This window comes from Myotis lucifugus, unplaced genomic scaffold (genome assembly GCF_000147115.1).
Source record: "Myotis lucifugus unplaced genomic scaffold, Myoluc2.0 scaffold_4296, whole genome shotgun sequence".
NCBI classification, from domain to species: Eukaryota; Metazoa; Chordata; class Mammalia; order Chiroptera; family Vespertilionidae; genus Myotis; species Myotis lucifugus.
The window spans coordinates 1-11,188 of record NW_005875344.1 but is presented as its reverse complement, the minus strand read 5'-3'; the positions used below and the strand labels follow the sequence as shown (position 1 = coordinate 11,188).

Genomic DNA, 11,188 nt, shown 5'->3' with positions numbered 1-11,188 from the left:
CAGAAAGGTTACATAAGGTGCCAATAGGCACACAGCTAGTTTCATGGCTAAGCAAACCCTGTGCCTGGAACCCAAGCCCTCACCAGTGTGCTGCACAGCCTCTCGTGGTCAGAGAAGGTTTACCTGGATAAACCCTCAAGGAAAATGGAATCAACCTTCTGTACTCGGGTAAACCAGAAGCCCCAGACCGTGGCCTCTAATTCATAAGTTAGTCGGGATCTTTTTTCTTAAAGACTTCAGACATGGCTCGCACCTCTGTAGGAGGGAGTACTTAGTCATTGTTATGGAAACTTTTTTTTTATATATTTTATTGATTTTTTACAGAGAGGAAGGGAGAGGGATAGAGAGCTAGAAACATCGATGAGAGAGAAACATCGACCAGCTGCCTCCTGCACACTCCCTACTGGGGATGTGCCCGCAACCAAGGTACATGCCCTTGACCGGAATCGAACCCGGGACCCTTCAGTCCACAGGCCGACGCTCCATCCACTGAGCCAAACCGGCCAGGGCATGTTATGGAGACTTCTTAAACTTCATACTTAGATTAAGCCATGTTAAATTGTCATCCGATCACTGGGCCCATGAAAACGAGGATTGCACGTGGCTCAGCCTTACTGAAAACAGAATGACACAGTGAGTTCCCTTGTAGCCGTAGCTGGGCTTCACACGTGGCCAGCCTGTTTCTTCCGTACAGCTATTCCCCTGCCCTGGGGTTTTTTTTGAAGTGAATCAGACATTTGTGCAACTTATGAATATTCATCCCTAAACTATGAGAACGTTTTTAGTAAAAGTCTTAATTTTATCTTCCCACTTTAAAAGTAAACCTTCTCAAACTTTTAGTTGGGTTCAGCTTCCCACCGTCTTCAATGGTTTTACAATCTGTTGAAATCAGAATCAAAATCCTGGTATTACAGACCATCATCAAGTCTCAGTCCCTGGTTTTCCCCCTTCTTTCATGTCATCTGCTGAAACGCCTGCGTTTCGTCCTGGGGAGCGGCGGTGCCTGAAGTGTGGTCTGTGACCTGTACTGCACTGAGGCAAACAAGTTCGGAAATGGGAAGTAAGCATTTAAAAATAGCCTGACATTGCCACGGCATCCAGCTTTCTGTTCTGTCCGGAATAACTCCTGGCCTTTTGTTCTCGTCTTACTTCACTTTTCCCGTAATTTGTGTTTATTACCTTTTTATAAAATTGTGGCCTGTGATGGATCAGGCATTCTCTTCCAAAGTAGGTCGTTGAGAGGCGCTTTTGCCACGTTTGACAGCCTGGATCTGGCCAGTCGCCTCCCTGTCACGATGCTGTGTTCTTTTGTCCCCTATACATCCTGGACACTTGTCGTTAGATGAAGATGGCTTTTCTAAGACCAGAATGCATGTGGCTTTCAGTTTTTAATGTTTTGTGTGTGTTTTTGAGAAGTGATGAAGGTCGGTGGAGTAAGCCCGCGCCTGCTCTATTATAAGACTTACATGATGCTAATATTTGAGAAATTAAGGAACACCTTTTGGTCTCCTTTTCAGCTTCAGAACTAGATAATGATGCCCCCAAACCAACTTGTCCCTCCTCCGACAGCAGCGACACCCAGAAAGCCCCTGTCGTGGCTCCTCCTTCCGAGTCAAAGCAACAAACAGCCACCCTTGGAGAGAGGACATTCAACTGCTGCTACCCAGGTAAAGGGTCACCTGGGGCACGCGAACCCGTCGGGCGCTGTTTAGCGCTGCGGGAACTCGCTGGCTAAGCCCTGAGCGATGCCCGAGCTTCTCTTGCGTATGCACAGCGCAGGGGCATCCTCTGTGGGTCCTGAGCATCAGCCTGTGCCTCACCGGAACTCCAGTTCATAGTCGCTTCCTTTTGGAGGTTATATTTTTTTTCTTTCTCTTCCAGGTTGCCACTTCAAAACTGTTCACGGCATGAAAGATTTGGACCGCCACCTACGAATCCATACGGGTAGGTGCCCATTCATTTGCTCAGCATTTTAGTATTAAAAACAAACAGCAGTACACAGCAAAGGGATAAGAATTAAGTGCTAGGTATATGGGGGTGAGCAGGACAAATAGCAGTCTCTGCCTCATGAAACGCAGTCCAGTGGTGGGGGAGCTGTGACCTAAAAAAGTAACAAATAGGCCAAAATGTTAGCTAACAGATAAGGGAAAAGTGCTCAGGAACCTATGTTAGAGGGATGTGATCTAGCTGCAGAAGCTGGGGAGGAGCAAAATTGGTATGAGATGCACGTGAACTTGGACACAGATCCTCCAGCCCTAGGCAAGCCTTCACAGAATTGCAGGCCCAGTCACTATCTCAATTATAACCTAACTAGAGGCCCAGTGCACGAAATTCGTGCACGGGGAAGGGTGAGTCCCTAAGCCTGGCCTGCACTCTCTCGCAATCCGGGACCCCTTGGGGGATGTCCAACTGCTGGTTTAGGCCCGATCTGGCAGTCAGACATCCCTCTCGAAATCCGGGACCGCTGGCTCCTAACCACTCTGCCTGCCTGCCTGATCGCCCCTAATTGCCTCTAAACACTGTGCTTGCCTGCCTGATCACCCCTAACCACTCTGCCTGCCTGCCTGATTGCCCCTAACTGCTCGCCTGCTTGCCTGACCGCTCCTAACTGCTCGCCTGCCTGCCTGACCACCCCTAACCACCCTGCCTGCCTGACTGATTGCCCCACTGCTCGCCTGATTGCCCCTAACCACTCTAATTAGCATATTAATCTTTTATTATTATAGATGAGAAACCGTAGCCAGAACTAACCAGCTAGGCTTCTCCTCAGAAATTTACTGAGATAATGGTTGCTGTTGTTAAATGGCATGCAATGAAGTTGGACAGGTTGGCACAGTAATCTTAGATAAGAGCAACAAGGTGGCACAATAATCTTAGATAAGAGCAATAGGTTGCTTCTTAAAGGTGCCTTCCAAGGTGCAACCAGCTGCAGAGAACACAGAACTAAGAAGCTGGAGTGGAAGGATTCCCTGATGTACATCAGGGTCTGCACACCGTGGCCCATGGGCCCATGCAGCTGGCATGCTCCTTTGTCCACCTACCTTTGTGGCTACTCTGCCCCTGCAGTGGCATCATTGAGTAGTTACTGGAGAAATGGGATGGTACACAAAGCCTGAGATACTGACTGGAACTTTTATAGTGTAGACCCTCTACTAGGTAGTGTGAGTTAGGATACTACAGTGGGGCCTTGATTTACGAGTGTCCTGACTAACGAGTTTTGCGAGATATGAGCTGTCTCTCGGCCGATTTTTTGCTTTGAGTTGTGAGCTAAAATTCGGGTTACGAGCCAGCTTCATATACCCCACCGCTAGTTGGCGCAGCGAACGTCACAGTGAACGCCACAACATCAGCCCAGCATCACCTGTCTCACTCGTTCACTTTAAGCGGTTAGCTCTTAGTTGAAGCATCAGTGTTGTGCTCGCATTTGTGCTTGCAGTTATTTTGCAAAACTTCGTTTTTTCAACCATGGATCTGAAGAAAGTAAGTGCGAAGGACAGTGCTGAGAAGAAGAAGCGGATGATGTGCATTGAATTAAAGAAAGAAATTATTGAAAAATATGACCAAGGTGTGCGTGTAATCGACTTGGCGAAGCAGTACGAGCGTAGCACTTCTACGATCTGCACCATACTGAAGCAGAAGAAGTCGATACAGGCTATAACTCCAGCGAAGGGCGTTAAAATCATTTCTAAACAGCGGACAGCTATCCATGAAAATATGGAGAAGCTGCTAATGGTGTGGTTAACGGAGAAGCAGCTCGCAGGAGATAACGTGACGAAGGCTATAATCTGCGAGAAGGCACGAGCTATTTACGCTGATTTGCTGCAGCAGACCCCGGGCACTTCAATGGACGAGGCGTCGGGCGAGCCGTTTAAAGCCAGTCGGGGCTGGTTCGAAAATTTTAAAAAGAGGACCGGCATTCACTCCGTTGTCAGACATGGTGAGGCAGCGAGCGCGGATATAAAGGAAGGTGACATCAACGAGCTCATCGAGGAGCACTCCGAGGAACTGACAACGCAGGAGCTAAAGGAGCTACAGACACAGCAGCACACGGAGGTTTTGCAGGAAATAGATGACACGGAGGAGGAGGTTATCTCTGTAAGTGAGATAAAGGAAATGTTAGGAATGTGGGAGAAACTTTCAGACTTTATTCAAAAGAGACACCCAGAAAAAATTGCAACTGGGCGTGCAATGGAGCTATTTAATGACACTTGCCTAACTCATTTCAGAAATATTCTGAAAGGGAGGATGAAACAGATCTCATTGGACAGGTTTTTATCGAAAACTCCTGTAGATGAAAGTGATGAAAGCATGGTGAAAAGGGCAAAAACCAGCAAATAAGATTCAGTTATTCAGTTATTCAGTTCAGCCTTTCTCCTCCAAGTCCATCAGCATCTTTAAGTCGTTTGATCTCCAAGGTAAATGCTGTACATTAAACTTAATAAAACAAGTTTATTGCACTGCATTCCATTGTTCAGTATTGTGTTTTTATACAATATTCGTTATTTTTAAATACATTTTTCTTATTTAAAAACATTTAACAAAACAATTGCGGTGTTTTTTGGGTGTCCGGAACGGATTAATGGCATTTCAATTCATTGTAATGGTGAAAATTGATTTGACATACGAGTAATTTGAGTTACGAGCTCCATCACGGAACGAATTAAACTCGTAAATCAAGGCCCCACTGTAGTCTGTTTGCTCATACAGAACCAAGCTACGTAGCTTAAACATTGTCAGGCTCATTTCTCTCAGAAGCAAGAGATCCACAGCGGTTAGACCGGCTTTGTCATCCTTAACATGGCGCTTCATCTCCGGTCCAGATTCCTTACCCAGTGGAAAACAGAAGTGGAGGGGGAGGGCCCACAGCCTCCCTCACTGGCCGAGCCCCAGAAGCAGCAAACCTTGTGGCCAGTGGAAGATGAGCAGACCTAGGTCTGCTCAGGCATCAAGGCATCGAGGGGGGAGGGGACTGGGAATGGTTTCAGGAAGGGCAGCACATACCCAGCCGAAACGCTGCAGCACCCGGAGTAGGACAGCTTTCTGGACAGTCGGCACTGTGTTGTGGAAATGAGGTGAAGGGTCGCTCTTTCCCGGGGAGGGTAGACCATGAGAGGCCTCAGTGAAAGGAATGGGTGATCCTCATCTTGAAAGATGAGGCTGCGGGATGACGAGGTCAGTAAGAGCATGCAAATTGCAGGAGCCATGTGAGCAAAGCGGAGAACCCTCTCTCCCCCCAGCATGGCGGGTTTGGGCAGCCTCAGGTGACTGAAGTGAAGCAGTTGTTCTCAGCAGTGGCTATGCTGCTGCCATCTAGTGGGTGGGGCCAAAAGTGCTGTCCGAATCCTGCTGTGCCCAGGACACGCCCTGTTATCAGGCCCCCAACGCTAGGGTGGACCTAGAGAGAGAGGCTGCGGCTGCGTTAATAGTGTTTTATTGGAGCCACGCAGAGCATGATGGGGGTACAGGAAGTCTAGGCAAGGCTCTGTCCTTGGTGGGTGCCCCGAGTCAGGCGTGCAGGTGTGGTGCAGACCAATTTGCTCCTTAACCCTTTGAGTGCCAACCAATATCCCAGGAACTATGCTAAAATTGCCAAGGCGTTTTTGCTGATTTTACAGCAGTTTAGGAAGAAAATTATGAATCGCAAGTAAATGAAGTTACATATTCAAAAACTTAAGGAAACCTTTACTACATTTGTTTTCATCTTTGATATATATTGTTTGCCGATTGTATTGTAAAATACTAGTAGAAAAAAAATTTGAACAAAACATAATGTTAAAATAGAGGGACACCCTTCTCCAATATCTTCCACAAAATCGTCATCTTCACAGCAAGAATTGACATATTTAGCAATATCATCATCACTAATAAAAGCAGACTTAGAACTGGATGTCATTTCAAAGCTTTAGGGCTACAAAATCTGAGTAAACTTCATAAAATCGTAGTACCTGTAAGAAATTAGGCAGATAAATGCCCGTGGTCTATTTTAGAACTACAAATATTTGGCATCATAAGTAATCTGCACTTAGGTGCCATCTGTCAATAAAGAGTGAACTACTAGCATCTAATAGTGACACTGCAGGAGGAGCGCGATCACACTCCCCAGCACTCTAGGGGTAAATAAATGTAGACTTGGGCTACTTCTCTGGGTCCCAGGCAACTGCTCCAGTGCTCATAATCTCTTACTCAGTGAAAAGTAGGGGACGGCCTGGGCCCTCGCAGCATCTCTCTCAGGGCATGACCCAGAAGTGGTATCCCTTGTGGTTAGTGGAATTGTGAGATCCAGTGAATGGAGACTTAGAAACAGAGCATTTCTGCCCCGCAACACAGCCCAAGTTCAGTGTGGTGGCTGGCCCCATGGCTTCAGGGACTCCGGCTCTTACTGTGTTGCTTTGATATCCCAAGGATGTTGCTCTCGCGAGCATGGTCTTTACTGCCACCTTAAAGACACATCCGAGCCTGGTCGGTGTGGCTCAGTGGTTGACCCTCAACCTAAGAACCAGGAGGTCACGGTTCGATTCCTGGTCAGGGCACATGCCCAGGTTGTGGGTTCGATCCCCAGTGTGGGGTGTGTAGGAGGCAGCCAGTCGATGATTCTTCCTCATTGATGTTTGTATCGCTTTCTTCCTCTCTGAAACCAATAAAAATATATTTTAAAAGAAGACAAGTGCTAGAAGCTACATGCATCACTTGGATTAATGAAGTCTTGAATCTGTGTGGCCAAGTGCCCAGCTGCAAAGGGAACATTCTCTTCACCAAGAAAAAGGACTGACACGCAGGCTAGTGGTGTGTCAGACCCAGCCTGGGTGGGAAGCACTTGTAGGTGAAGCATCTGTAAGTCAAGTCATTTAAGTCTTGAGCCCCATCTTGGCCAAATAGGTAGGACAGTGGTTCTTAAACTTCTATTTTGAGATCCTTTTACATTTAGAAATTAAAGCTCCCTCCCCCCAGAAAGAGTTTTTGTTTTATCTATAGTTGTGGCATTAGCAATCTTAAACTTTAAAATAATTATTCATTTAAAAATACAGTGGGGCCTTGACTTAGGAGTGTCCCGACTAACGAGTTTTTTGAGATACCCCCTGTCTTGGCCGATTTTTTGCGTTGAGTGGCTAGAGTAATTTGAGTTAACGAGCTCCTTAATGAGCTCGGTCTCGGAATGAATTAAACTCATAAGTCAAGGCCCCACTGTAACAGAAAACCCATTCTATATTAACACCTTTATAAAAAGCATTTTCCCAACCAAAAAGTAGCATAGTTTATGCCTTCGCAAATCTCTTATGTCTGGTTTCATAGTTGGCTGGATCCTCAGCTGTTCCTGTGTATAGTCCATTGTCGTGTGTTGTTTTGGTTGAAGCATATGAAGAAAACCTGGCCTCACATACAAGGCGGGCAAGGGGAAGTTTACAACTGAGCACACAAAATACTGAGCTTGTTCTTGTGTTATTATGTATTAGCTAGAGCCCCGATGCACAAAATTCGTGCAAGAGTAGGCCTTCCTTCCCCCCGCTGGCTGCTGGCACCTGGCATTGGCTTCCTTCTGGCACCCAGGACCCGGGCTTCTCTGGCAGCCCCAGCTTTGTCCGGAAGGTTGTCCGGTCTAATTAGCATATTATGCTTTTATTATTACAGATTATTGCATTTTTTTATACGAACAACTGTAAACCTACTTTTGCCCCACCCTGAATGTGATTGGAAATGGAGGAGTATGTTGATAGCCTTTTCAGATAGTTATTTTCCTTTAACACTAAACCACAACACAATAAATGGTAGTTTCTGAAAGGTTAGTGGCTAAGTGGAATCTGCAGCCACATTTCCACACACTTTTCAAAACTGTTAAGTTAAAATCCATTGATCTGAATGCTTTTACCCAGGCTTGATTGCTGACATGTCATCATTGGTCGTTTGGAAAACACTGGCTTACCAACTTCTGTAATTCTTCCAAATGTTGACTCATTTCATTATAACACAGGGAAAAATCACTTCTGTTAACATTACCAATCTCGTTTCTGTTAATGTTACCAATCTCGTTTTAAAAATCTCAGAACCAGGAAGCTGCAAGCCCAGAGAAGCGGATCTGTGTTCTGAAATCCTAACTTTCATTTTTAGGGCGTTCTCGAATGTTATTGTGGCATTGGTCACTGTCCTTGAAGTGACAGGCTCGCGTACCTCCTTCGGCCAAATACCAGATCTGAAGACAAAAAAACAAAGAAAGCCATAGTTTGTCAGTTGTTTCAAATCAAAACGGTGCGGCCTGGATAACGTTTGCAAGAGCTTGTCAGACAACCGTGTATTGTTTGCAGCAGCAGCAGCTTACACATCCCGTTTCATCACACAGGGTGTTCAAGAGGCTTATTCAGGGCGAGAGATTTAATCAGACGGTTTCAACTGCTGGAAAGGACATTATTCCCAAGTGAAACTGGCTCTGGCTTCCCTGGGTGGCAGTGGGGGGAGAGGGGGGTGCGCTGTGAAGGCTGTTGGGGCAGGAGGGAGAGCTTAGGTGTCAATAGACCTGCCCACCATCGCTCCTCAGTGACAATGCCAGTGATGAAAAAGGCAAAGCGTGCCATAGGAGGGGTATGAAAATACGTTGACCACAGACTCAGCCAGGTGAGTCTCGAGGACCCCCAGGCGCTCCCAGACTAAACTTCGAGGGCCCTGGAGGCCGAGTGTGACAGGCAAATACAGGCGTGGCTAAGGACAGGCATCTGTGCGCCTAGCGTGCAGGCTTGCTGAGGGCTTATTTGGGGAGTGTTGGGAAATCGGGCCTTGAACTTGGCTCGAGTCTTTTTATTACATTTTTTCTAAAGTCATGTTGGGGTATATGTATGTGTATGTATATGCATTTATACCTTAAATGCGAGTCTGTCTTGGATGGAAAGAAAAGCTAAATTTTCAAATAGACAATAGAAACAGAGTGAGGAGTTAGAAGGAGGAAGAGCAAGATAGAAAAGGCTTCATTTCTGTTTTTTCCCCAGTCAAATCTTAAGCAAGAAAATATAAACAGTAAATATATCTAGGTAGTTCTAAAAACAGCATCACTTTTCTCCTCAACTTTATACATTGAATATATATAGCTCTTACTGTCTTTCTTTTTGGGGGGCTTTTTTTTTTTTAAGAGAGAAAGGAGGGAGGGGGAGAGAGAAACATCTATCAGTTGCCTCCAGTACCTTCCCGGACCAGGGATCAATCCCACCACCTGGGTATGTGCCCTGACAGGGAATCGACAGGGGCCAGGACAGGTGGCAGTCTATTGGGACAAAAGTTATTGCCCTTCACCTCATTCACAAATTCCAAGTATATTAAATAAGTTAAGGATTAAAGTCTATACCATATTAGGAAAGGTAAGACAAATTTATGGTGTAAGTAGACAAAACCACTGAGAAGACAGATTAATGTTTCTAAAGTTAAAAATAACAAGACACCACTAAGAAGGGAAGACAAATGTCCCACAGGAAGAAATTTGTAACATAGGGTGGAATTAATCTTCAGCACATACAAGGTTTCCTACAAGTCAAAGATGATCCCAGGGAAAAGAATATGAACAGAAAATCACCTAAGAAATACAAATGCCAATATTTGCATGAAAAGCCCATAAGCAGTAAAGGAAAATGCAATCTAAATACTGTATTTTCTTCATCTGGTTGTATTAGCATAGTGAATTGCAGAACACCATATATCACCTTGCATTTAATTTCATCATTGCCATACCTTTCCTCCCTCACCTCCCAATTCGGAGAGAACGTGGTAATGGGCAGAAAGTTGATAGAGATCTGATAGTAGCAAAGCCACTTTAAAATGAAATTTGAGCTTTGGCCAGTATTGCTCAATGGTTAGAGGGTTGGCCCATGCACTGAAGGGTCATGGGTTCTATTCCCAGTCAAGGGCACATACCTGGGTTGCACGTTCAGTCCACAGCCCTGGTCGGGATGCATTCGGGAGGCAACCAATTGATGTGTCTCTCTCACATCATGTTTCTCTCTCTCTCCCCTCCTCCTCCCTACCTTCCATTCTAAAAATCAATGGAAGAAATATCCTCATTTTCTCTAATAGTTCAAGTCTACTTCTTTTGCATTGTCTTGGTAGACTATTTTATGCAAGTAATGAGTTTTCTCCTGTCTTTCTACTTGATCTTGAGCACCTCTGTCTAGGTGCTCCAGGTCTGAGTTGAAGAGCAACAATGAGAAGAAGCCATAGTGTCTTAATTCCTTATCTAAAAGGAAGGCTCTCTTGTGTGTCACCATCTTAGTCAAGAATAATGGCTGACTTTCAGATGTTTTGCTCCTTTTAAGGTGGTCCCGTGGGGTTTCTTTGGCCTCATAAAGGAGATTGACTTATAATGTTTATACTTTCAATATCACTTTGTATCTTCATTTGGCTTTGATATCCGAGTTCATCTCTCATGAAGTGAGTTGAGGCATTTATCTTTCCCTATGCTGTTAAACAGTTAATCGAATGTGGAAACATGTCTAGGAAATTTGATAGTCTGCACCCACAATCCTCTCTGCTTGTGCCTTTTTTCAGAGGGTGGGGAGGGGCTGTAGAGGAGGCTGTGCCGGTAGAACCGCTCTAAGTGGCAACTGGAGACTGCGCCCCTCATCCCAGCGTCCCCTCCCCACCCCCACCTGTCCCTGTCCCTGTCCGGGTGAGTCACAGCTCCGTGCCTGTAGGCTTTTCTGCAGGACCCAGTGGGGGCCTCAGTCTGGAACACGCCAGATACAGGCATTACTTGACCTTGTGTCTGCTGTGGACTCCTGGCAACTTTGTGAAGCTAGAACCCTTCCCAGAATAGTGTTTTTAAATGTAGTCAAGTCCCATTAAAAGCTGTATTTTAGTACAATTGATACCAAAGTGTTAAGTGTGTGGTATTTTAATACGTTGAGTCCTTGCGACCCTGGGAGCTTGTTAGAAATGCAGAATCTTTTTGTTTTTATGAGTCCAGCTTGAGAAGTGAGGAGATATTGGTCAAAGGGTACACACTTTCAGTTATAAGATGAATACGTTCTAGGGATCCGAGGTACAGTGAGGTGACTGGTGTTAATACTGTATCCTGGGTTATATACCTGAAAGTTGCTAAGAGTAACTTACATGTTCTCATCACAAAAAAAAGTAATTATCAGAAGTCATGGAGCTGTGACCACAATAAGGTTAATCATTTCTCAATATACATAGATATTAAATCATCACGTTGTAT

General features: G+C 45.4%; 1 protein-coding gene across 3 annotated transcripts; it reads left to right on the top strand.

Annotated features, from left to right (window-relative positions):
• Positions 1 to 447: 447 nt before the first annotated feature.
• Positions 448 to 4,459, top strand: LOC106695888 (tigger transposable element-derived protein 1-like). 3 transcript variants are annotated; one of them, XM_023749243.1, is made up of 3 exons: positions 448 to 1,667; positions 1,882 to 1,944; positions 3,437 to 4,459. In XM_023749243.1, the coding sequence occupies exons 2-3, from the start codon at positions 1,908 to 1,910 to the stop codon at positions 4,336 to 4,338; spliced, it is 939 nt and encodes a 312-aa protein (XP_023605011.1). In that variant the 5' UTR covers positions 448 to 1,667; positions 1,882 to 1,907; the 3' UTR covers positions 4,339 to 4,459. The 3 variants fall into 3 exon arrangements, 2 of the variants coding, with proteins under 2 accessions (XP_023605011.1, XP_014306334.1); XM_014450848.2 differs by having other exon boundaries at positions 455 to 1,667; positions 3,478 to 4,459; XR_002827783.1 differs by lacking the exon at positions 3,437 to 4,459 and adding an exon at positions 2,727 to 3,134 and having other exon boundaries at positions 477 to 1,667.
• The last annotated feature ends 6,729 nt before the right edge of the window (positions 4,460 to 11,188 follow it).

What these genes read in the sequence shown, in the direction of transcription:
- LOC106695888 (XM_023749243.1), top strand. Translation starts at nt 1,908, where the DNA reads ATGAAAGATTTGGACCGCCACCTACGAATCCATACGG. An exon ending in CCACCTACGAATCCATACGG is followed by an intron (nt 1,945 to 3,436) that starts GTAGGTGCCCAT and finishes TTGTGCTTGCAG; the next exon opens with TTATTTTGCAAAACTTCGTT.